The 26,650-nt window shown below is 49.2% G+C and overlaps 1 protein-coding gene across 1 annotated transcript in view; it reads left to right on the forward strand.

The window, feature by feature from the left end:
* The first annotated feature begins 2,687 nt into the window (after positions 1-2,687).
* The window catches only part of PTPRK (protein tyrosine phosphatase receptor type K), a 536,009-nt gene continuing 512,046 nt past the window's right edge, over positions 2,688-26,650 (forward strand). The window contains exon 1 of the mRNA XM_054174148.1: positions 2,688-3,006. Coding sequence (XP_054030123.1) covers positions 2,904-3,006 — 103 coding nt within the window. The 5' untranslated portion in view covers positions 2,688-2,903. The remainder of the gene's footprint in view (positions 3,007-26,650) is intronic.

The raw sequence follows: 26,650 nt of genomic DNA on the forward strand, positions 1-26,650 counted from the left end.
TCCAAACCCTCTGCGTTGCTTTTAATAGGCATGTGAGCAATGGGGAAAAGATGAAATCCCAGCAGACTCCCACTGGAAGACAGGGAAACTATCTGGATAAATCCCACGTGCCTGTATGACAGTGGGACCCAGCACCTCATGGCAGTGGAGCGGAGCTGTGACCTGATGCTGCACACCCATCAGCACCTAACAGCCTTCAATTTCACACTGAAGTTGTAGCAACCTGTAGTGCTGGTGACCAGAGATACCTGCCAGACTGCCATAGAGGTTAAGGAGAAGCAGGCATCAGTCCTCCTCTCCCCTGCCTACCCAAACCATTCACCAGTTAGCTGGCTTGAAGTCTTAGGTTCACAGAATGGTTTGGGTTGGAGAGGATCTTAAAGATCACCCAGTTTCAACCCCCCTGTGAAAGGTAAGGACACCTCCCACCAGCCCAAGTTGCGCAAGGCCTCATCCAGCCTGGCCTTGAACACCTTCAGCAAGGGGCCATCCACACCCTCCCTGGGCAGCCTGTTCCAGTGTTTCACCACTCTCACTGTCAAGAATTTCTTTGTCATCTCCAGGCTCAATCTTCCCTCTTCTAGCTCAAAGCCATTGCCCCTTATCCTGTCACTCCCAGCCCTTGTCAAAAGTCCCTCCCTGGCTCTCCTTTACTCTTCAGGCACTGGAAGGCTGTTCTAAGGTCTCCCTGGAGCCTTCTCTTCTCCAGGCTGAACAATGCCAACTCCCTCAGCCCATCCCCATAGGGGAGGTTCTCCATCCTTCTAATCATCTTTGTCATTTCCACATGAGCTCCAGAGCTCCCAGCACATAAACCAGCACCAGGTGCCTGTGTGCTCTCCCCACCTTTACACCAACATGACTTTGTACAACTTCTTCATTAAAACCTAAGAGCAGGCTGGGTCGAGCCTTGAGCAGCCTGGGCTAGTGGGAGGTGTCCTTGCCCATGGCAGGGGGGTTGGAACTGGATGATCTTGAAGGTGCCTTCCAACTCAAGGCACTCTGTGATTCTATGAACCGGTGATGCAGCCTAACACCTCAGAAGCCCAGCCCACATACTATTTCCCTTCACCTTGCCCAGAAGAACTCCTTCTGTTTACCTGGACCTAGGACGTGGCCCATCCTTCCTGAAAGCCTGGGTGTCAGGAGATCTGCCTCACCCCAGCCCTCTCCAAGTCCAAACAAAGAGGTAGTGTTCACTGAAGCACAGCATTTTACAGCTCACAGTGAGCAGGGAGGTGGTTTACAGCCACTCCACCTAAACGAATTACCAGGTATAGAGGTTTTATAGTGCGGTTTTACTCTGGTTTGGGTGTTTTTCTTTTGGGGAAGTCCGTGTGAGTTTGTGTAACAAAGCAAACTATTGTGTTTCACCTTTTTGGGTTTGTTTGGTTTGGTTGATTGTTTTGCTTTGCTTCGTTTTGTTTGTTTTTTTCTGTGAAAACACGAAGGTTTGTGTTGTTTAGAGGCAAACCTATCAATTGGCAGGAAAGGATTTTGAATCACAGCAGACCTTTGCTGAACCTGGATTGAATTTCCAGTTTGCAATAAACCCCGGTGAGTTTCCAGTGGTCTCAGGTTCTGTTGTCATCATTAGACAACATCTCTAATTACGAGGTGCCGTGCTAAGAAGAAAAACTAATGATGATAATAATAATGGTTAAAAAAATCCGGAGGAAATGATGCTGATTTTGACAGTTGGACTCGATCTTAGAGGGATTTTTCCAATCAAAACAGTTCTGTGATTCTCTGCTTTAAATGGCCATTCCAGTGCCTTTATCTGTGATTCCACATGGATTCTAGGATCCCAGGCTCCGGAAGCATCCGGACCTGCGGTGCATTCAGAGGTAGAGAAGGGGGCCTGGGGCATAGCTGGGGTCTGGCTCTGGCGAGCAGGACCTGCCCAGAGGCTGGTTGTCAGGCGAGGAAACTGCAGCATGAGTGGCACTGCCGTTACTACGGTTCCGATTCCCATCAGGGAGGTTTCACTGTGTGAGGAGCCGGAGAAAGCCAGGGGAGCACAGACAACCTCCCTCCGCTCCGAGGGCACAGCCAGGCTGCGCGGTGCTAACGCCCGGCTCGCCCCGCTCTGTAGCGCGTTTCCAGCAGCCGAGCAGCCAGCAAATGGCACCGGGGCCGCTGGACTTTCCCCCCCGCACGCAGCTCCAGCATCCGCCTCCCGGGACGTTCTTCCTGCCCCGATCGAGAGATCCCCTGGCGCCGGCTGCCTCCTGGTCCCCCTTCGCCTCCCGCTTCTCCCCCGGAGGCGGCAGGTTCCCCATGGGCGGCGGTGGTCTCGCAGAGCCGTCAGTAGCCGCTTCTAGGCTGTGCCGTGCCGTGCCGAGCCGAGCGGATCCGCGCTGAGCCAGGCTGTGTCGTGCCGGCGGGAGCGGAGAAGAACCGATCAGTGCCGATGAAAGTCACGCCGAGTCGAGGCAGGCAGTGCCGAGCTAAGCTGAGCCGAGCCGACCCGATCGGAGGCAGGCAGCGCCGTGCCGAGCCGAGGCGGTGCTGGCCCCCGCGCCTGCAGCAGGAGGCGCTGCCGGGCGCCGCTCCGCCCGCGCCGGGCTGCGGGCCCGAGTCCCACATTCCCTCTGCCAAGTGCCGGGGAGTGGAGGTTGGACCTGCGCGTTCAGCTCCTCCTTCCTTCCCTCCCTCCCTCCTCGCTCGCCCAGCGAGCAAAGTAACTCCGGAGTACGAGGGGAGCCGGTGCCGCTGCGCTCGCCGCGCCGCAGACGGCTGCCCCAGCGGGCGGCACCGGGGCCAGCGGGCGCCCCTCGGTGCAAGCGGAGGGAGGGGGTCTCCTGGCGAGGCGCCGGGGCGGCAGGGCCGGGCGAGGAGAGCTCCGCCCGCCGCCGCCGGGCTGGCCCCGGCCTCTTTGGGAAACTTCTCGGCAAGTCGGCATGGGCAGGGGGGCCGGCGCCGCCGCCTCGCTACCGCTGCTGGCCCTGCTGGCCGGCTGCTCGCCCGCTCTGCTGGGGGCGGCCCGGGCCCAGCTCTCCGCAGGTGAGTTGTTGCTCGACGCCCAGGTGAGGGGCGGGCGGGGCGGCGGGGTCGCGTCGTGCCCAGGGAAAGGAGGTAGGGAGGGGGAGGCGGGGGTGAGCGAGTGGCGCCCCGCCGGGATCCCGCTCCCGTCCGCGGGGAGCGGCGGTGGAGCTGCGAAGGGTCCGGTGCGGTCGGGGGGGCGAGATCCACGCGTGTCCGCAGGCTGCCGGCGCGGGGCTTGCAGGGGCACCTCTCAAACTCCCCTTCCTTCCCCTCCTCCTCCCTTGGCCAGCCTCCTAGGTGTCGGTGGTGCTGGCGGGGGGGCCGGAGCTGCTGCCGCCCCTTCCCCCGCTCAAACTTTTCCCGGCGTTTCCCTGCCCGGCGCGGGGGGTGCAGCCCTCGGGCGCTCACGGCCGTTTCCCTCTCTCCCCAGCTCCCGTCGCCCCGGGGCGCTGGAGGCACGGCCCGGGCTGCTGATACTCACCCCCAACCCAAAAAGTGGTGGGCGAGAAACGGGAGGGAAGGCATCGCACGGGGAACGGCGTCTGTTGTGTTTGAAAGCCGCCAATTTCTCGCCCCTTCCTGCTCCACCTCGGGGGGTGGTGGTGGGGGTGGTGGTTTGCAGACTGAAAACCCTCGGGGCCGGGCGGGGGGAGCCTGCGGCCAGCGGGGAGGTGTTGGCCCGTGGGGAGCCTCGGGGCAGAGCCCGCGGCGGGACTGTGGCTGGAGAGGGTTTGGGGAGGGGCAGGCAACGGGCAGCGGGGACTCCTCCCCCGGCCCCGAATCTCCCCCGGCCCCGAATCTCCCCCGGCCCCTCCGCGGTAGTTTGTGAAGCGCTCTTCGTTTGCTGGTGAGCGAAGCTGTGCCGTGAACGGGTTCTTATTGTGTGCGGTGTTCGGCGAGGGATGAGCTGAAGTGGGCTTCGGGCTCTTGGCTTTCATTTTGTTCTATTTTATTTTAATTTATTTGAACTAGCGCTTGCAATTACAGCAGGGGCATCAGCTGGGCAAGCGTTTCAAGCCTTCATCGTGGGGTACAGGCTTGAAAACGGCCATTAATAAAAGTATCTACGCTCCGGAGACTTGGAAGCGCAGTGTGCCTTGAGGACTGATGTGTAGTTAGGTGGCTTTGCCCTCCCCCCTTCCCTGGTCCTCCTCTAAATTAGTTTTTAATCGAGACGTTTGAGATAAAGCAGTAAGAGAAGCCGTGTTGGTTTGAGCAGGTTGCACCCTTCCGATGTGATTGACTTTGGGCTGTATAATTTCATGTCTGCATCTCGGAATGGTGAGGTTATGTAAGCAGCTACAAGCTTTCTACGAGAGGGTGAGAAGTGTACCGTGTACGCAGCTCGGATGGTGTGGGAATAGGTACAGTAACACATGCCCCGGTGTTAACGTTGTCTCATTCAAAACAACCTTTGAAATCAGACGGCTTCTTGCTTTGCTGTAACTCATCGGGCTAGTGTTAGCACCAAAGGTAACTCTTACGTAAAGATATTTGCCTTTGATTTTTTTTCTTTCCTTTCTTTCTTGTTTTTGCTTTCTCGAGCTTGCTCACTGGTGTAAGAAGAGTAGGAAGTTCTGGTAACTCACGGGGTGTGTGGTGTTTTGCACTGACGATGTGGCAGGCAGGCAGCCCTGGGTTGGGTTTTTTGTGTTGTTTGGTTTTTTGAATTGCAAGCACCAGAAGCCAGTTTGATTCCGTGGAGCATCTGTTAGGTAAGCAGAGAAGAATGCTCGGTATTCTTCTGAGGAGAGGAGGTGAAGCTTGTCAAGGGTTTGAACAATAGCATCTAGGAAGTGTTTGGTTAATTTATTTTTACAGCATGGTAGCAGCTACAGACTTATTTTTCTATTGGCAAGCATCGAAACTACTGATGTTTTGCAGTGCTCAGAGGCTTTTTAATTGGAGCTTCTTGAAGGTTTGGAGACACAATTGTTAGCAGCTGGTACTTTCAGCATACTCAGCTGAAGGTATGGTGCCCAGACTCTTGCTAAATAGGCTCAGATATCCGCAGGTAGGGAGCTGTGCCCTGCTGAGCACTCATTTGTGGTTCATCTTGGTTTGAAGGGTCTGGATTTGTAACTACCACAGTTAGGGTTCATGCCTTATTCCAAACCAGTCCCCACGGTGTGTCTGGTGATGATGAGACCTTTTATCCTGGATGCAGGACACAGAGGTTGGCATTTGTGTGCCTGTGCCAGCAGGGCCTCTCTGTAGCCTCCAATGAGATGTTTGGGGCACACTGTGTTTCCTTCACGGTCATCCCTTCTGTTCCCTGGAGTTACTGGTTTCCAAGCATCCTCCTTTGACTGGCTTCCCCTCTTCTCACCTGTACTTTTCCACCTAATTAATTTTCAGTTTCCCTTTTTTAATGTGTCCTTATTGTCTGGATGGTAGGAATTTAAACCTGTTCATTTTTCTTCACCGTTACTGAAGCTGTTAAATCAGTCTGGATTTTTCATAAATCTCTTTCTCCCCACCCCCCTTTTTATCATGCTTTGTACTGCCCCTGAGTGAATCTTTCCTAGGTGCAGAATGCTTCCTAAAAACTTTTGATATGTTTATGAAGGGGTCGAGGCAAATTACAGAGTAGGAGCGTCTTGCAAGTTGGCTTTCCTCAGGAGCGTGCCTGCCACGGTGGTTCTCTGCTTTTCCTCATAGCATATTCCAGGCAAGCAAACGAGAGGCAAGAGGGAGGAGCAGCATCAAGATAGAAGAAGGAACAAGGCACATTCTGTGATTTGTTGCTCTCTTAAAAACTGTGCTGGGATATCATCCCCACCCCCTTTGCACGTAGTTCAAACACTTCGTATTTTGGCAGCTGTCTATTTCCCTACAGATGTCAAACGGGGGGGGGGGGAGGGGGGGGGGGGAACCCAACACAACCAAAACAACAACAAAAATAAACCCAAACCCAAGCAGCTTCTCTCTGCTCCCCCCCCCCCCCCCCCCCCCAACCCAGCCATAATCCACAGTGTAATGTTTGCTGCTCTCTGTAGATGGTTTCTTTACACCGCTGCTTTCCATGACCCTTCAACTTGGGAGCGTGCCTGTCAGAATCTAGGCCAAAATGTTTTGGCAGCCTGTTCTCTGTTGAAGTCTAGCTATTCCTTATATAGCACCTCCTTTCATCTGCAACTCCTACAGTTCGATAAAGAACAAGTTCAGCTTGTTTTTTTCACACAACTCCATCACTTCAGACTTAAATTGATTCATTATTTTAGTTTTTTAAACATTATTTTTAGCACTTTGCATGTTTTCCAGATTTGGAGGGGGGGAAAAAGAATGACAGACTTGTCAGGGTTGGAAGGGACCTCAAGGATCATCTAGTTCCAACCCTGCCGTGGGCAGGGACACCTCACACTGGATCAGGTTGTTCAGAGCCACGTCCAGCCTGGCCTTAAAAACATCCAGGGATGAGGCTTCCACCACCTCCCTGGGCAACCTGTGCCAGTCTCTCACCACCTTTGTGATGCTGGCTTGTGAGCCAGCTGATGGAAAGCTGTATGGCCCTGCCTTCCATGCTCTGTGGGTTTAATACTCAATTAAAAATGCAAGGATAACCATTCTAGAAACACATCAGCCTACCTGAAGCTGTTCAGTTGTGGTATTTCAGCTCATATTGATAGTGATGTCAAACATAGAGTCCTCTGTTTTATGCCTGTACTTTATGAGAGTACAAATAAAAGTAGTCATTGGAGTTGTTATTCCTCAGCCATTCTCATGCAGAAAGTAGCTGTGGTGTCACAAATGAGTAGGCAAGGGTAAATATTTCTGCATTAATCTATTTCCCCCCGCCTTTAGCCTCTCTTTAGGAGAGAATCTAACTCAGAAATCTGATCTTCACAGAATATTAGGGGTTGAGAGGGACCTTGAAAGCTCGTCCAGTTCAACCCCCTGCCAGAGCAGGGTCACCTAGAGCAGGCCACAGAGGAACACATCCAGGCAGGTTTTTAATATCTCCAGACAGGGAGACTCCACAACCCCCCTGGGCAGCCTGTTCCAGTGTTCTGTCACACTTTCCTCATGTTCTTTCCTCGTGGAACGTCCTCTGCCTCAGCTTCCACCACTGCCCCTTGTGATAGCATTGGGCATCACCCAGCAGAGCCTGGCTCCGGCCTCTGGGCACTCACCCTGCACATCTTTATCAACATGAATGAGGTCTCCCCTTAGTCTCCTCTTCTCTAAGCTAAAAAGCCTTGAGCTCCCTCAGTCTTTTCCCCTCCCCTAACCATTTTTGTGGCTCTGAAGTAGAAGATACTATTTCTTTTCTGAGAACTGTGTAATTAAGCTTGCAGAGGAACGAATGAAAAGCGTACTACGAGTATCTCGAGTCTTAAATTCATTATCATGTAGTAGAAGAAATCAAGGGGTTTGGAAATAATCTTGTAAAATGCTTTGAAGTCATTAAACTCAGATTAGCCCTTTGCTGTCAGAAAACAGCAGAAGTCTCTTCCTTCTGTCTTTGAATGCTCGAATGTGCTACGGTTTGCATGTGGCGCACAGGAGACAGCGGTGCCGGTAGGTGTGCATGCAGAAGGCACTTGCCAATGGTTTGGTGGTTTTTCCCTCCCCAATCTGTTAAAATGTATTGACAAATCACCTGGAGGATGAGTGGAATTAAAAGTGAAGTTATTTTCTTGCATTCCCCCCGCCCTGCTTCCCAGGTGTTTTCCTTCCCTTTGTATATTCAGCTCCTCTCCTGGCAGCGTTGGCTCAGAGATGGCTTTCGGAAGCAATATTGCAATTATACAGTGTAAATAACTGCTCAAGGTGGAATTTTCCTGGCTCTGCCCCTGGTGGTGGGCTCTCAAGGGGGAAGGGCTTTTGGCAAGGTGAGTTGAGTGCCTCTGAGTACTGTCTGTGCACTGAGGCAGTGTGCTGGTATTTAATGTTTTAAGTGGATTCTTGTCACTGTGATTGTGCCTAATGACGTCTTCAGCCTGGATTGCTTTTAGCATTAGCCTCGCTTTGTGACAAGGAATCTCTGTGTTGTGTGGAAAAAAGCTATGGCTCTTTATTAGTTGAAATTGCTAATTGCATTTAGTATCTCCTAGCTCTTGTATTAAGAGGTGGTTAATAATTTATCTCCATTTACCTTCCTCAAGCCATGTGGAATTTTTTTCCACCCTCTCTCAACTATTCCTTTTCTTGTCAGAGAAATCCAGTTGCAGCCACTTGCTAGGAAGTTACCATTCCAATATCATCCCTTATCAGCTTTCTCTCTTTCCCAGTTCTTCTGTGCTGAGTATCCAAGAGACAGCTGCTGATAGATTTACTTAGTGCTTCGTAACGATTTCTGTAGTGTGATTGTTTCTGGCACTTGCTTTGCTTTGCTGGACCATTTGTCCCACTCGTGGTTGTGAGCTGATGTATTTCTGGAAGGATTTCCTTAGTGAAGAGCTGAGGTCTTGTGGTGAAAGGGTGGTCTGTGGAGTGGTTGTGTCAGTGGACAGCAGGGTTCTTGGAAAGGGCAGAGCCTTTAAGCAGCCCTTCTGGCGGGCAGAGAACTTTTGAGCAGGGCTCTGGAAGGACTCATGACCTCGTGCTGCATGTCTGAGAGAAAGAACCTCTTTAATGCTTACCACCGTGGTCTGTCTCCCCTTTCTGAAATGCTCTTACTACAAGTGAGTTAAAAGGAGTTTATCCTCTTACATGCAAAGATTGGCAGTATCTGGATTAACAACATGCGGCGATCTGCAAACGCTGCTGTGTGGTGGTTTCTTGCTCCGGAGTCTTTCTGGTGTCTTGGTATGACCTCTTTAGCTGGAAGACTTTTAGGTCATCTTACCTCTCGGGAGTTGGATTTGTCACTAAGTGTTAACTTTGCTTTGCATTAGCATCTGTTTGGGTGAAATCCCTGCTCTTCCTTTTGCGACAGGGATGCTGTTTGAATGTGTAACAGGAAGCTTCCAAAACCATTACTTTAGTCCTGATAACAGGGTCGGTCAGGACACACCTTGTGTTTTCTTGTGCTGATGAGATCCCATCTCTCATCGTTGGTTATTGTCATGGAAAGAAGCCTTTGTAGTGCTACTGCCAGGAGTGTGCACTCAGGTTTGGAGCCTCAGTTACACTCCACCAACGCCATGAAGCCAATTTAAGTTACTGCTGCTGCAGAGGGAGGCATCTCCATTGCTGGAGTAGCTCTCAGGTCTTTGCCAGAGCTGGATCTGGCTGCCGTGTGGCCTGTGGGTGAGTTGGTTTAGCTTTGGGTGAATCTTCTTGGAGGAAAGCCGGGGCTTGGCATTCATTTCCTGTTGGTTGGTGAGTTTAGCTGCCTTGCAGATGTGTGGTCACATAAATGTGATGTACAGGAGGATGAAGGCTGATGGTGGGCTGGCTGGGTTTGGCAGCAAGCTGTAATTACAGCCCAGCTCACATAAGGTGAACCTCTGTTGGTCTGAGTCACGTTGGCTGTGTGCTCTGCTCGCCGTGCAGCGCCTTGCTCACTCAAGGAAATGCAAAGAGGAGGCAGGAGGATACAAGGAGGGGTGGGAGGAGAGGTTTGGCCATCCCTCTGGAGCTGGAGGGGTTAGACTGGGTGAGGGTGGTTGAGGCTGTGTTGTGGTTGACTGCATGCAAACTAATGCCGTGGTGCTAGTGTCTCTTTCCGTGCCATGCATCCTTGGGTAGCCTGGGCTGAAAGATGCTCTTTCATCACAGCGGGTAGCCAGGGCACTTGTTATGTGACTGTATGAGCAAGAAGTGGCCTGCTCATGGCACTTGGTAGACAGCAGGGCTGATGGCAAGCAGGAAAGGCCTTGGAGGAGGTGGCACCTAGATACCAGGCTAGAATTAGAAGATGTTGTGACACCCAGTTTGGGGTGCAGCTGGAACCGGTTTAGAGCTGGCACCTGCGGTTTCACCTTTTCCCCTGCATGATCCACCCTTCCCCAGCCCTTGGGGTGTTAAATAGCATTGCCCATGTGGATGTGGGTAGAAGAAGAAAAATGGCTGTGGTTTCTGAAGGCCAGGGTGAGCCAGGTGAGGAGTGGTAATCAGAATCATAGAACTGTTGAGGTTGGAAGAGACCTTTGAGGTCCTCAAGTCCAACTACTCATCCAGAGCTCACAACCCTGCCACTAAACCACATCCCTCAGCACCACATCCACACAACTTTTGAACATCTCCAGGGATGGTGACTCTACCACCTCCCTGGGCAGCCTGTTCCAGTGCTTGATAACCCTTCCTGTGAAGAACTTTTTTCCTAACACCCAACCTGAACCTCCCTTGGTACAGCTCAAAGCTGTATGGCCTCAATGGTGGTGCTGAGATTTCCATAGCATGAGACAGAGCATAAGGTCCTGTTGCACCTCATTTTGTAGGTCAGAAAGGCCATTACTTCATGCTGCTTCCTGGTGAGCCTTGACTATAGGTGACTTAGACTTTAAACCATGTAGTTAAAACGATGCTAACTACCCTATTTGAAGTCACCTTACAGTGTGTGCTTGCCATGTAGTTAGAAGTCACTTACAGTCTACTCTTTCCAGGAAGCTATGTAGTTGAAAGTCATGTTTTATACATATTGGAAGCTAACAGAAACATTGAAATCTCCTCCTAAACAAGAAGCTAGCAGTAGTTGTGTCAACTCAGTGCTGGGTTTAAGCAAAGCAAGAAAAGAAAAGCCCCAGGCAGCCCCAGGATTTAAATCACCAAATATAACCAAAAAAATGGCTGTTTGGTGTAGGGTTTATTGTAAGTACCTGCACATGTACCCTCAGACTTGAAAAGCTGACATTGGTGGCGTGTGGGAGACCTTATAGTGGCTTCCAGTATCGGAAATGGCCTCCAGGATTGCTGGGGAGGGACGTTTGACAAGGGCTGAGAGTGACAGGCTGAGGGGCAATGGCTTTGAGGTGGAAGAGGGGAGACTGAGCCTGGAGATGACAAAGAAATTCTTTCCAGTGAGGGTAGTGAGACACTGGAACAGGTTGCCCAGGAGGGAGTTTGTGGATGCTCTGTTCCTGGAGGTGTTCAAGGCCAGGCTGGATGAGGCTTTGAGCAACATGGGCTGGTAGGAGGTGTTCCTGCCCATGGCAGGGGGCTGGAACTTTGAGGTCTTTTCCCACCCAAACCATTCTGTGGTTCCATGAAATAATGGCACAGTGCTGTGATTTGTTGTATTTGAAGGACCTCAGACTAAACATTCTGTGGAGTTATTAATCAATGTCATTTCTGCTTTGGATAGATAAAGGGGTTGTAGAACTGAGGCTGCTGGACTGAAGCCTCAGCAGGGGGGCAGTGGCACTTTGGGATGTGGTTTAGTGGCCAGGGTGGTGTTAGGTTGATTGTTGTACTTGATGATCTTGGAGGCTTTTTCCAACCAAAACAACCCTTTGATTCTATGTATCCTTAAAGCACTGCGTGGAGTATCCTTATGGAGCAGAGAGAGAAGTGCTGGCCACTGCTGAAAGGCAGGAGGACCCCCCAAAGCTGAACAGCAAACCTTACAGCAATAAGGCCACCTTAGGCTGCTCACATGGAATCACTTTCTCAAGCAGAATAAGCCGTGGCTGTAAATTATTTTTCCTGCAGGCTTAAAACTGGGCACTGCATTAGGATTTTTTGCTGGCATAGCTGTGTTTGCTAATAGGTTTGTGTGGTGGTGGTGGTTTTTTTCCCCCCACCTCCTGAATTACTCAATGGCAGGTGTGCGAAACAAACCAACCAACCTTTGAGTGTGGATGAGGTCTGAAGGATATTCTCTGGTGTTATAGTCCAGGGTTAAAAAAGACCCAAACAGTTATCTTCTTCCCCCTCTACTCTGTTCTGGTGAAATCCCACCTGGAGAAGTGCATCCAGTTCTGGAGCTTCTATTACAGGAAGGATCTGGAGGTGCTGGAAGGTGTCCAGAGAAGGGCCATGAGGATGAGCAGAGGGCTGGAGCTGCTCTGCTGTGAGGACAGACTGCGGAAATTGGGGCTGTTCTGTCTGGAGAAGAGAAGGCTCTGAGGAGACCTAATTGTGGCCTTCAAATATCTGCAGGGGGCTACAAGAAAGCTGGGGAGGGACTTTTGAGGGTGTCAGGGAGTGATAGGGCTGGGGGGAATGGAAAAACACTAGAAATGGGTAGATTGAGATTGGATGTGAGGAAGAAGTTGTTCCCCATGAGGGTGGTGAGAGCCTGGCACAGGCTGCCCAGGAAGGTGGTGGCAGCCTCCTGCCTGGAGTTTTTTGCATCCAAGCTGGCTGTGGCTGTGAGCAACCTGCAGCAGTGTGAGGTGTCCTTGTCCATGGCAGGGGTGCTGGGACTGGCTGAGCCTTGAGGTCCCTTCCAGCCCTGACAGTTCTATGATTCTGTGGATGTTAAGTGGTTTTAACATGTAAAAACTTGTTTTAAGCTCGAAGGTGCTGTGTATGGGCTTGCCAGGCGTTAGCTCTTTCTCAGATGAGTGAATATACATGGGATTGGCTGATACTTATGGTGATGCACCAAGAGCATGCCTCAGTACCAGAACTGAGAGACTGAATTTCTTGGAGATGGGTGCTGTGTGATGATTAAATTCTTTGCTCACTACTACAGGTAATAGGAAGCTACTTTTTTTTCCTGTTTTATTTTTTTACCAGCCAATCTGTGAAAGATCAGCCCCTTGCCTTTGCCAGGAAGTCATTTATTTCTGCTGCCACTTACTAAAAACATGTGATTACATTATTAATTGACTAGCAAAAGAGAGCCGTTGCTCAACTGCCCTGTCATGAACTTAATTCCCCTGCCTTATGAGACGTTGTGGGATACTTTCAACCCAAGTGCTGCTGCAATTAAGTGATGGTATGTTCATTCTAATTATTACATGCTGGTTACTCAATGTATTGAGGTGGAGCTGTGTGCCTGCTTTTGTGTGTAAACACTTGTTCTGGAACAAGAAGAATGACTGATGAATGTTAACCAGAAGGAAGGGGGGGTGGGGAGAAAAAAGGTATGAAAAACCAATCATGGCTGGAGTCCAAATGACTTCAAAACACCTCAGGAGGAAACATTTTGACTGGATACCTGACTTCTGGAATTACTCTTTTGTTAGTTTGGTTGTGTTTGGATTTTAAATCTAGTTTATGTTATGTTTATCTCAATCCATTTGTTTAAGTCCTTTAAATCTGTTTTGACTGGATACCCGGCTTCTGGAATTGCTTTTGTTAGTTGTGCTGTGTTTGGCTTTTAAATCTATTTTACTTGATGTTTATTTAAATCTTCTTATTGAAGTATTTTAGATCTAGTTTGACTGGGTACCTGGCTGCTTGAATTGCTTTTGTTAGTTGTGCTGTGCTTGGTTTTTAAATCTATTTTATCTTAACTACTTTAAAGCTATTTTGACTGGAGACCTGCCTTCTGGAATTACTCTTTTGTTGTGATGTGTTTGGTTTATTAAACCCATTTAATTTTAAGGTCATTTGAATCTATTTAAGTGTTTTATATCTGTTTTATTTTAAATCTATGTTGACTGGATAGCTGAACTCTGGGATTACTCTTTTGTTCTGCTGTGTTTGGTTTATTAAACCCATTTAATTTTAAGTTCATTTAGAATAGAATAAACCAGGTTGGAAGAGACCTTCAAGATCATTGAGTCCAACCTATCATCCAACACCACCCAACCAACTAAACCATGCAACCAAGCACCCCATCAAGTCTCCTCCTGAACACCTCCAGTGATGGTGACTCCACCACCTCCCCAGGCAGCACATTCCAATGGGCAATCACTCTCTCTGTGGAGAACTTCCTCCTAACCTCCAGCCTAAACCTCCCCTGGCACAGCTTGAGACTGAGTCCTCTTGTTCTGGTGCTGGGTGCCTGGGAGAAGAGACCAAACCCCACCTGGCTACAACCTCCCTTCAGGGAGTTGGAGAGAGCAAGAAGGTCACCCCTAAGTCTCCTCCTCACCAGGCTAAGCAACCCCAGCTCCCTCAGCCTCTCCTCACAGGGCTGTGTTCCAAACCCCTCACCAACTTTGTTGCCCTTCTCTGGACACCTTCCAGCAAGTCAACCTCCATCCTAAACTGAGGAGCCCAGATCTGGACACAGGACTCAAGGTGTGGCCTAACCAGTGCAGTGCACAGGGGCAGAATGACCTCCCTGCTCCTCCTGGCCACACTCTTCCTGATGCAGGCCAGGATGCCATTGGCCCTCTTGGCTGCCTGGGCACACTGCAGGCTCATGTTCAGCCTACCATCGACCAGCACCCCCAGGTCCCTCTCTGCCTGGCCGCTCTCAGCCACTCTGACCCCAGCCTGTAGCACTGCCTGGGGTTGCTGTGGCCAAATCTATTTATTTAAGTGTTTTACACCTATTTTATTTTAAATCTATGTTGACTAGATACCTGAACTCCTGGAATTACTCTTTTGTTGTGCTGTATTTGGTTTATTAAATCCATTTTATTTTAAGTTAATTTAAATCTTCTTATTTAAGTATTTTAACTCTGTTTTATTTTAAGTCTATTTTGACTGGATACCTTACTTGTTGAATTAGTCTTTTGTTAGTTGTGCTGTGTTTGGGTTTTAAATCTCTTCTAAGTTTATTTATATCTTCTTATTTAAGTACTTTAAATCTGTTTTGACTGGATACTTGAATTCTGGAATTACTCTGTTGTCAGTTGGTGCTGTGTTTGGGTGCAAAATCTACTTTATTTTAAGTGTATTTAAATCTATTTAAGTGTTTTAAATCTATTTTAAGGCTATTTTGACTGGACACCTGAACTCTGGAATTACTCTCTTGTTAGTTGTGCTGTGTTTGGGTTTTAAATCTATTTTAAGTTCATTTAAATCCATTTCTTTAAGTGCTTTAAATCTGTTTTGACTGGGAGGTGTTCAGGAGGGGATTGCATGTGGCACTTGGTGCCATGGTTTAGCAGCCATGAGGTGTTGGGTGCCAGGTTGGACTTGATGATCTTTGAGGTCTCTTCCAACCTTGGTGATTCTGTGATACCTGAATTCTGGACTTGCTCTTTTGTTAGTTGTGCTGTGTTTGGGCTTTAAATCTCTTTTAAGTTTATTTCAATCTATATATGTAAGTACTTTAAATCTGTTTTGACTGGGTACCTGACTTCTTGAATTACTCTTCTGTTTGTTTGGTTGTGTATGGGTTTTTTTTTTAATCCATTTTATTTGAAGTTTATTTAAAGCTATTTAAGTATTTAAAATCTATTGTAAATCTATTTTGTCTGGATACCTGACTTCCTGGATTACTCTTCTGTTAGTTTTGTGTTTGGTTTTTTTTTGGCCTTTGACACCGTTCCCCATAGCAAACTCCTGGCCAAGCTGTCAGCCCATGGCTTGGATGGGAGCACACTGCGATGGGTTAGGAACTGGCTGGAGGCTGAGCCCAGAGAGTGGTGGTGAATGGTGCCACATCCAGCTGGCAGCCAGGCACCAGTGGTGTGCCCCAGGGAGCAGTGCTGGGCCCCATGCTCTTTAACATCTTTATTGATGATCTGGAGGAGGGCATTGAGTCCATCATCAGTAAATTTGCTGACGACACCAAGCTGGGGGCAGGAGTTGATCTGCTGGAGGGGAGAGAGGCTCTGCAGAGGGACCTCGACAGGCTGGACAGATGGGCAGAGGCCAAGGGCAGGAGATTGAACACATCCAAGTGCCAGGTTCTGCACATTGGCCACAGCAACCCCATGCAGAGCTACAGGCTGGGGTCAGAGTGGCTGAGAGCAGCCAGGCAGAGAGGGACCTGGGGGTGCTGGTTGACGGTAGTCTGAACATGAGCCTGCAGTGTGCCCAGGCAGCTAAGAGGGCCAATGGCATCCTGGCCTGCATCAGGAACAGTGTGGCCAGCAGGAGCAGGGAGGTCATTCTGCCCCTGTACACTGCACTGCACCTCGAGTCCTGTGTCCAGTTCTGGGCCCCTCAGTTTAGGAAGGAGGTTGACTTGCTGGAATGAGTCCAGAGAAGGGCAACAAAGTTGGTGAGGGGTTTGGAACATAAGCCCTGTGAGGAGAGGCTGAGGGAGCTGGGGTTGCTTAGCCTGCAGAAGAGGAGACTCAGGGGTGACCTTATTACTCTCTACAACTACCTGAAGGGAGGTTGTAGACAGACGGATGTTGGTCTCTTCTCCCAGGCAGCCAGTACCAGAACAAGAGGACACAGTCTCAGGCTGCGCCAGGGGAGGTTCAGGCTGGATGTTAGGAAAAAGTTCTATACAGAGAGAGTGATTGCACATTGGAATGTGCTGCCTGGGGAGGTGGTGGAGTCACCATCATTGGAGGCTTTCAGGAGAAGACTTGATGGGGTGCTTGGTGCCATGGGTTAGTTGTTTGGGTGGTGTTGGATTGGTTGATGGGTTGGACACGATGATCTTGAAGGTCTCTTCCAACCTGGTTTATTCTATGTATTCTATGTAAACCTCTTTTAAGTGTGGGTTTTGGTTTTTGTTGTTTCAAAGTGCAGGTTGTGTTTATTTGTGACTCCTTTAGTGTCGTTTTGGGATACCTAGGTGTAGCTTTTCAAATGATTTAGGGATACAAGGAATAAAGAAAAAAGACAGTATTTAAGTTCTGAGTTTTTCTTTTAATCCCCCTAATTTCAGTTTATTTATCTGTTTGAAGCTTCAGGTTTCATTTTATCAGCTTATTTATCTGTTTTAGTCCCTCAGGTTAGAAACCGAGGTCGTGTGCTTCAAATATCTTGCAGCCATGCTTCAAATGTCTTGCCAGGATATATTTCACCTCCTGAATATTGTTTTATTCCCAGAATTGTTTTGGTTGGAAAAGACCTTTTAAGATCATTAAGTCCGAGCATTCTCTAACCCAACAAGTCTGGTGCTAAACCGTGTCCCGTAGCGAAACACATCTCTGTGTCTTTTGAACGCCTTCAGGGGTTCCCTTCAGGTTTTGGCACGTTGGGTGTTTATTGAGAGGTCATCAGGTCACCCATGGTTTGTCTTACAGTTGAGTAAGTTAGTTAGAATTTGTTGGTGTAACATTTCTCAGCACAATATTTGGGCCAATGAGGTGGTTTGAAACATGCAGACACGTGGCACTGAGAGGGGATCTGATCAGTATCTATCAATAGCTGAGGGGTGGGTGTCAAGTGGAGGGGGCCAAGCTCTTTTTGGTGGTGCACAGCAATAGGACAAGGAACAATGGATACAAACTGGAACAGAGAAGGTTTCATCTTATCATGAGGAGAAACTTCTATACAGTGAGGGTGGCAGAGCCCTGGTGAAGGCTGCCCAGAGGGGTTGTGGAGTCTCCTTCTCTGGAGGCTTCCAAATGCCACCTGGATGCATTCCTGTGCAGACTACCCTGGGTCATCCTGCTTAGGGCAGGGGGGTTGGACTCAATGATCTCTAGAGGTCCCTTCCAACCCCTAACAATCTGTGATTCTGAAAATGAGGAATATGCTCTTAAGGGCCACGAGGATGAGCAGAGGGCTGTAGCACCTCTCCTATGAGGACAGACTGAAAGAGTTGGGGCTGTGCAGTCTGGAGAAGAGAAGGCTCCCAGGTGACCTAACTGTGGCCTTCCAGTATCTGAAGGGGGCTACAGGAAGGCTGGGGAGGGACTGCTCAGGATCTCAGGGAGTGATAGGACTAGGGGGAATGGAATGAAGCTGGAGGTGAGGAGGAAGTTCTTCCCCATGAGAGTGGTGAAGCCCTGGAATGGGTTGTCCAGGGAGGTGGTTGGGGCCCCATCCCTGGAGGTGTTTAAGCCCAGGCTGGATGAGGCTCTGGCCAGCCTGATCTAGTGTGGGGTGTCCCTGCCCATGGCAGGGGGGTTGGACCTAGATGACCCTTGTGGTCCCTTCCAACCCTGACTGATTCTATGATTCTATTCCAAGAGAGGAGACTTGTCCCTTAGCCATTAATTGGGAAAATGCTCTCATTTGATGTTTTGTCACATTATTATATTTGTGTTATCTGTGTGGTATTAAATTGGAGTAAAAGCACAATGAGGAGTATCAGTTGCCTCCTTTTTCCCAGCATTACCCTGTTTACCTGGCCTTTTAAATCTGAAAGCTCCTAGCAGCCAGGAGAGCAGTGAGGAAATGTGGCCGAGTTCATGAGTTCCTGCAGCAGAGAGAAGTTCTCAGTGCTGTCTGCTTAAAGTGCTTTAGGGGGACAATTTGTTAAAACCTCATGATCTGCAATCCCAAAAGCAGTTTTATGTTTTGTCCAGCTTCTGATTCCTCTGGAAGAAATGCTTTTAAAATATGCGTGGAGTCACAGAATGGTAGAGATTGGAAGGGACCTCTGTACAGTGAGTCTGACCCCTGTGCCAAAGCAGGGTCACCTAGGGCAGGTCATACAAGAAAGCATCCAGGCAAGGCTTCAGAGGGGCTGTTTCCAAAGGCCTGCAGTGATGGGACAAGGGGCAATGGGTTGAAATTAGAGCAGAGCAGATTTTGCTTGAAATTAGAGCAGAGGAGATTTTGCTTGGATATTAGGAACAAGTTCTTCACCATGAGGGTGGTGGAACACTGCAGCAGGTTGCCCAGTGATGCAGTTGAGGTCCCATCCCTTGAGCTATTCAAGGTCAGGCTTGACAAGGCTCTGAGCAACCTGATCTAGTGGAGGATGTCCCTGCTGACTTGCAGAGAGGATAGACTGGATGACCTTTGGAGAGGTCCCTTCCAACCCAAACTATTCTGTGACTCAGTGTTCAGTTTTTCAGACTAAGAAAACATTCCAGCCAGAGAGGCTTTTCCTCTTTTTCACAACCAAAATGTAATCTTTTCAGTCTTTCCCTTATGCAGTCCAGAAGAGCCACACAAATGCTCTGGTTTTTTGCTCAGTTTTGACTAGTAATCCATTCTCAGTGAACCTGTGAAGATATTAGAAACTGCAAGCTAATTCCACAGGCCTGCCAGCTCATCAGGGTGTGAATACTTTCTATGTGCAGCCTTGTTCAGTGCAAAAAACCCCCTTATATATATCTATAAACATATAGGTAGATATATAGATACATATGTATAGGTGTTTCCTGAGTTTGTAAGTCTCTGTGGGGTTGGCTTTCCTCCTCCTCGCTGCCTTCCCTTTCAGCAGTGTGGCAAAGTAACCCCAGTCAAGACAAGCCTTCCTGCATCTCCTTGCTACACACATATATGAAGCTGTAATTTGTGTACACATGTAAGTGCAGAGTAAGGGCAGGCTCCAGGTGAGAGCAAAACCTTTAGAGTGTAATGATCTGGATTTCTAAATCGGTTGAAACAGAGCTTGGTAATGAAAGGGAATAGAATTCCCCTGGTAAACACAGGCTGAAGAGATGGGTGTAATGACATGGAATGGAAAGAGGAGGGTTTTTTTTCTTCTCTGGCTGGAACCTGGCAGTGAGAAATTGTCAGCCAAATGTACTTTTTTAGTATTGGCTTGTAGCATCATACTACCTGTGGTGATTCTGTGATTCTCGTTCTGTTAGTAGTTGCTGAGTTTGGATGCTGTTAATGGCCAAGCTGTTCAGCTTTTTCCTGTGGTAAACTCAGTGTAATCACAGAATTGTCAGGGTTGGAAGGGAGCTCAAGGCTCAGCCAGTTCCAACCCCCCTGCCATGGGCAGGGACACCTCACACTACAGCAGGTTGCTCACAGCCACATCCAGCCTGGCTGCAAACACCTCCAGGCTTCCACCACCTCCCTGGGCAACCTGTGCCAGGCTCTCACCACCCTCATGGGGAACAACTTCTGTCTCACATCCAGTCTCAGTCTCCCCATTTCTAGTTTGGCTCCATCCCCCCCCAGTCCCATCACTCCCTAGCACTCTCAGAAGTCCCTCCCCAGCTTTCCTGTAGCCCCCTTCAGATCCTGGAAGGCCACAATGAGGTCTCCTGGGAGCCTTCTCCTCTCCAGACTGAAGAGCTGCTTAAGCAGGAATGAGTTGCATTCTGAGGTGCTGTGTTGTTCTCAGCACTTTTCCCCTTTCTTTTTTCCCTTCCCCCTCTCCTTTCCTTTGAAATCCCTGTGTGCCAGTTTGGTTAAACACTGCAGGGTAGGTTCACATCACCACCTGAGTCATCTTGAAGGCATGAAGTGCTTCCAGGTCTGCAGCCCTTTCCAGGGATGAGCAAGTTCCTCGCTGCTCTGTGTCCTGTGCCTGCACAGCAGCAGTTAACCACCAGGCTCACTTTATAGGTTATTTTAAACACGCTGAAGTAGAAACACTGAACAGTTTTCTTGGGGGTGTTGGCTGTTCCCTCGGGCTTCCTTATCTGTATTGCTTGAGTTTGTACTCCAAATGTGCAGTTCTTCTGCTGATTTATTGGTGTTTCTGTCAACTGTTCAACAAGGAGTTGCCTTAAGTGACCAGCATTTGGGAAGGGTAGGATTTTACTCTTGTTTGGAGAGGCTGCACAGATGTTCTTTACGAGCCTTCAGCAGAGGGGAGGCTCTGCATCACTTTCAATTTGACAGAAACTATGTACTTGAAAATCATTGGGGCTGAGCTTTGTGGGCTGGGGGATGAGGCTGTGAACCTGGAAGAGTAGCACTTGTGATTAATAGTGAAATGTATGGAGCCTTGGATAGGAATACTGAAGTAATCTGTTGGGTGGTGATAGTGTCCAGATGTTAACTATAAACATCTCCCTCTGTTTGCTTAAGCATGGGAATGGGAATGGGAGAAAAAAAGGATAGATAGCTTGTGTGTCAGGGAAGGGGGGTTTGGACATCCATTACTTGAAATACCTATTCTTCACCTGTCAGCTGCAATCAGCTTTGAGTAATTGAGAGGACAGTCTTATTCTGGGATGTTGAAATGAAGAGAGTTAGAAAGAAAACCTGTTTGAAGGGAATGAATGCGTGTTTAAAACCCACACAGAACAGCCCTTGCACTTGAGTGTGAAGTGTTTGCATCGTGACCCCTCAGCTAAAAATGTTAGGCAGCTGGGAACTGAAGCAAATGCCAGAGAAAATCACAGAATTACTGAGGCTGGAATAGACCTCTGAGGTCATCAAGTCCAGCCTATGACCTCCTCTTGTCCCAAGTTGCCTGGGAGAAAAGCCTGACCTCCACCATACTGCAACTTCACTTCAGGTAGTTGTAGAGTGTGATAAAATTCAAGATTCAACAGGTGGATTGAAAAATCAAAGTTAAACACATGAGATCATAGAATGGGTTGGGTTGGAAGGGACCTTCAAGACCATCTAGTTCCAACCCCCCTGCCTTGGACAGGGACACCTCCCACTAGCCCAGGTTGCCTAAGGCCTCATCCAGCCTGGTCTATAACAGTTCCGGGGATGAGGCATCCACAACTTCTCTGGGCAACCTGATCCAGTGTCTCACCACCCTCAAGTAAAGAACTTCCTTATGTCCAACTTAAATCTGCCCTGCTCCAGTTTCAAACCATTGCCCCTTGTCCTGTTGCTCACTGCAAACCCTTCTAAACAGTCCCTTCCCAGCCTGCCTTCAGGTACTGAAATGCTGCTCTAAGCCTCCTCTTCTCCAGGCTGAATAACCCCACATCCCTCAGCTTGTCTTCATAGGAGAGGTTCTCCAGCCCTCTGATCATCCTTCTCTGGACCCTCCCAAACAGTTCCATGCCCTTTTTGTGCTGGGGGCCCCAGAACTGGATGCAGTGGAGTCTCAGCAGAGCAGAGGGGCAGAATGCCCTCCCTTGACCTGGTGGCCCACGCTGCTTTTGATGCAGTCCAGGATGCAGCTGGCAGCCCAGGGCACAGTTGCCCCATACTTTTTGCTGCTCTTCAGCTTTTGGTACTTCAGGAATAACTCCTGTTTGATCATGATCTTGTTACATTAGCAGTTGTACTTGCTGTTGCCCACACACCCCTACAATTCCAGCCCCTCTGGACTTGCTGGCTATTTGCTGTTGGTTATTGACAGAGCAAACAGGACAGAGAACCGCCCCAGCACAGTTGCCCGTGGGATTGAACACCTTGCTTTGGACCTGGTTCTGCAGGCTCCCAGCTGCCAGTCAAGGGATTTTGGTAACTTCCCTGATAATTCTCTGGTTTCTTCCTCGCTCCTGCTGAAGCCTTTGTTTTATTGGTGTGGGGTTTTAGAAATCCCAGATCACAGTATCTTTATCCTCCAGTTTACTGCCTTAAAAAGACCTCGCCGAGGAGGAATCCAGGGAAAGCTGGTTTCTGTTTACTGCCTAATCCTTAGGAATTCTGCATCGGAGATGGCTGTGGCTTCTTTGTGCCGGTGTCCCTCCTGCCCTTCCTTTACATTCTCTCTCACCTGCTTGCTTACCCCGGCTAGAGTCATCAGCAGGCATCTGATTAAATTTGCATTTCTTTGTGCAAGAATTAAGACAGAGAAGGCAGTGCATGGCCTGGGTGTTTAAGCAGAAAGGAGCCTTCTTTAGGCTATCTTTAGGCCCTAAGAACTTGCTATTTCCTTACACTTCTGAGGTTCAGAGGCTCATTAAAAAGCTCCAGAACCCCAGGATGGCACCCCTCTCCCCCCTCCAAATCCAAAAGGAAAACCCCCCTCCCCCAAAGGGGCAAGCTCTTCTTGAAATCCTGAAGGGCAGAACCCCTGCAAATTACAACACCCCCCAAAAAAGTCCAAAAGGGCAACCCCCCAAATGGTAAAACCCCTCAAAATCCAAAAGAGGGAAAAAAAACAGATGGGCAACCCCCTCCCCCCCACATGGCGAAACCCCTGAAGAGAGTAGCCCTGAAGAAAAGGACTTGGGGGTGGTGGTGGCGGAGAAGCTCAACAGGAGCCAGCTGTGAGTACTTGCAGCCCAGAGAGCCAAGCAGAGCCTGGGCTGCAGCAAGAGAAGTGTGGCCAGCAGGGCCAGGGAGGGGATTCTGCCCCTCTGCTCCACTCTGCTGAGACCACAGCTGCAGCTCTGGGGCCAGCTCTGGAGCCTCTGTGCCAGAAAAGATCTGGAGGTGCTGGAAGGTGTCCAGAGAAGGGCCATGAGGATGAGCAGAGGGCTGGAGCTGCTCTGCTGTGAGCACAGACTGAGGGAGTTGGGGTTGTGCAGGCTGGAGAAGAGAAGGCTCCCAGGAGACCTCATTGTGGCCTTCCAGTATCTGAAGGGGGCTCCAAGATAGCTGTGGAGGGACTTTTGAGGGTGTCAGGGAGGGATAGGATTGGGGGGGATGGAGCAGAACTAGAAATGGGGAGATTGAGATTGGCTGTGAGGAAGAAGTTGTTGCCCATGAGGGTGGTGAGAGCCTGGCACAGGTTGCCCAGGGAGGTGGTGGAAGCCTTCTGCCTGGAGGTGTTTGCAGCCAGGCTGGATGTGGCTGTGAGCAACCTGCTGCAGTGTGAGGTGTCCCTGCCCATGGCAGGGGGGTTGGGACTGGCTGAGCCTTGAGGTCCCTTCCAACCCTAACAATTCTATGATTCTATGATTGAAAAGGGAAACAACAATCCCCAAAGAGCCCAAACCACCCAAAACCACAAAGGGGGAAGGGAAAGCAGAATTTGAAGGGGCAAAAGCAGAGCAAGTCTAAAATTAACAGGAGTTGCATACATTGAAAAGTTTTGTCTAAATAAGTTCTAATTAAGAGGCTTTGCCTTTAGCAGTGTCTAAGATGAAGGAGCAGTGATTGTATCTTCTCTGTAAATATTCACTAATTGCTGTAGAGCTCCTAAGTGGACCCAGTGGCTGTTTGAGCAAGACATTTATACACAGTAAAATCTACAACTACTCCGGAGCTCTCCAGAGTGTTTTTGGCTTCCTTTCATCCATGATTGATCAGTTTAGCTGAGCCGTAGAGGAGTTTGTTTCCCAGGCACAGTTTACAGGTTCTGACGTGGTGGAATGTTGTAACAGCAGGGGGTAAAGTGCATGGGAACAGAGGATACTCTTAATGTGGGGGGATAGTAATCAGTGTTTGACAGCTGGCTAATGGATTGTGGATGTTAGTAGTCCAGCAGCCAGCCCAACCATAAGGACCGTCTATGAAAATGCACAGGAGAATTAAATGAAGTCAAAGCCTGCATCAATGTTTTGAGGTGTACTTGAGTTGACTTTCCAAAAGGTTTTGACTGGAGCACTGTGAGGTTTTGTGGCATTGCCGACCCTGCCTGATTACTGCTGAAACTGGAGGTTAGAAAGCAGTCTCGTGAAGATGTTACCCAAGTAGAGTAATATGTGGTAATGCAGGTAAAAGTAAGTTTTTGGTTGTAGAATCATAGAGCTGTTGAGGCTGGAAGAGACCTTTGAGATTAAGTCCACACACTCACCCAGAGCTCACAACCCAACCACTGCTGCTGAGCCACTGCCACTAACCCATGTCCCTCAGCACCACATCCATGCAGCTTTGAAACCCCTCCGGGGATGGTGACTGCAGCACCTCCCTGGGCAGCACATTCCAGTGGCCAATTACTCTCTATGGGAAGAACATTCTCCTCACCTCCAGCCTAAACCTCCCCTGTCAGAGCTTGAGACTGTGTCCTCTTGTTCTGGTGCTGCTTGCCTGGGAGAAGAGACCAACCCCCACCTGGCTACAACCTCCCTTCAGGGAGTTGGAGAGAGCCTCCTCTTCTCCAGGCTAAGCAACCCCAGCTCCCTCAGCCTCTCCTCACAGGGCTGTGCTCCAGACCCCTCCCCAGCCTCCTTGCCCTTCTCTGGACACCTTCAAGTCTCTCAATGTCCTTCTTGAGCTGAGGGGCCCAGAACTGGACACAGGACTCAAGGTGTGACCTAAGCAGTGCTGAGCACAGGGCAGAATGACTTCCCTGCTCCCGCTGGCCACACTATTCTTGATGCAGGCCAACAGAGGCAATCACTTTATTTTTTCCCTGCTGTTTTGAGCCAAATTCTTGAGCCAAATTCAGCTTATTTAAAACAAAAATAAAGAAAGATAACAATTAAACACAAAGGTTCCCTGCCAGAGTGTGTAGAAATCAGTGGGACAAAGCATAGATGAGAAAGACACTGCTAGAGCAGTGATGGTTTGGAAACAATGCCTCTTGCCCCTTTTACAGACATGAATCTCTGTGTGTTGGATTTCACCATTTGGGTAATAGGGTGGTGTGGTTTTTTTCCACGTGGTGAGCAAATGGGAGATGAGGATGGTGATTATATGCTAATTTGATGATGAGAAAGTGATTATGCTTTCGAGGCTGAGAAGCTAACCTTGAAGGGAAAATGGAAAGCTTGTTTAGGTAGTGCAGTTAAATACCACATCCAGACAATGCTCTGCTTGCAGTGGGAAGAGGAGAGGTGTGGTCTCCAAATGTTTGAGGCTAGATGGGTAATCATGCAGGCTAAAGACCTTCCTTCTGTTTCCCCCTCTGAGATTCTGTTTCCCCTTTATGCAACTAAAATTTCATATTAGCTTCATGGTTGATGTGAAAACCGTTCATAGGATGGTTTGAGGTGAAAGGGACCTTGAAGATCATCCAGCTCCAACCCCCTGCCACGGGCAGAGACACCTCCCAGCTTGCTCTTCTCCCAGGCAAGCAGTACCAGAACAAGAGGACACAGTCTCAGGCTGCGCCAGGGGAGATTCAGGCTGGATGTTAGAAAAAAGTTCTATACAGAAAGAGTGATTGCACATTGGAATGGGCTGCCTGGGGAGGTGGTGGAGTCGCCATCACTGGAGGTTTTTAGGAGAAGACTTGACAGGGTGCTTGGTGCCGTGGGTTAGTTGCTTGGGGGGTGTTGGATTGGTTGATGGGTTGGACGCGATGATCTTGAAGGTCTCTTCCAACCTGGTTTATTCTATGTATGTATTCTATGTATGACAAGTTCAAGGCCTCATCCAACCTGGCCCTGAACACCTCCAGGGAGGGGGCAGCCACAACCTCCCTAGACAACCAGTTCCAGTGTCTCACCACCCTCACTGGAGAGAATTTCTTCCTCATTTCCTGTCTGAATTTGCCCTCCTCAAGCTTCAATGCCATTCCTTCTTGGCCTATCACCCTTACATAGAAGTCTCTAGGTTTTCTGTGAGGTCTGTTTGTCTTGCACCCCTCATTTCCCAGGAGGTGGGGTGCATGCCCAGAGACCTGGCTGTCCATCAGAAAGGCTCTGATAAGGCATTATGAGATTTTTCATCTCTTGTGTTCTACCTTCCATCCAAGTTCATTACCTAGCTGTAGGGTTATCCCATCCTGACACAGGTAAATGAAATCTTACATGAAGCAGGACTGCACAAAATTGAACCCATGCTGGGAAAACACATCCTGCACCAGGAGAGCAGCAGCAGCAGTACATTTGCAGGCAGTGTGGATGGCACCAGCAACACCAGTGACACCCACAAGGGTGCTGGGAGTAAGCCTTGGCAAAGGGGACCAAAGCAGCAGCTTTCCTCTTGAAGATCTCTGAAAAGAGGCAGAAGAGGGGAGGGGAGGTGAGACTTGTTGAGAAGAGCCAAGCAGAATATGTTACATCTGTTGGAGGAATATAAATCACAGACATTAGAATGAAAACAAGAATTGACCAGGAGAGGGAGAGCTGCGTGCTAAGGCCAGCTGAGATGCCTGCCCCTCTGGAGATTGATATCTTGCTGTGTGTGAAGACTTGGATCTGGAAATGAGATTAAAACAAGAATTGACCAGACCCGGGAGGTGAACTGTTGCACCTCGCAGAGGTGTCCACCCCCACGGAGATTAATATCACACAGAATAACAACAGTCTGATGGGGAAAGAAGATAAACATGCATGCTCCATACCAAGGGGATGATCTGATAGCACTTGCATGGTAATAGCCTTGCCTCTGTTTCAGAGACTGATGCTTTGTTGTCAGATGGCTCCTTCCAAGGCCATTTGGACATTTTCCTGTGGCAGACACCACGACG

Source organism: Dryobates pubescens, chromosome 28 (assembly GCF_014839835.1).
Source record: "Dryobates pubescens isolate bDryPub1 chromosome 28, bDryPub1.pri, whole genome shotgun sequence".
Classification (NCBI taxonomy): domain Eukaryota; kingdom Metazoa; phylum Chordata; class Aves; order Piciformes; family Picidae; genus Dryobates; species Dryobates pubescens.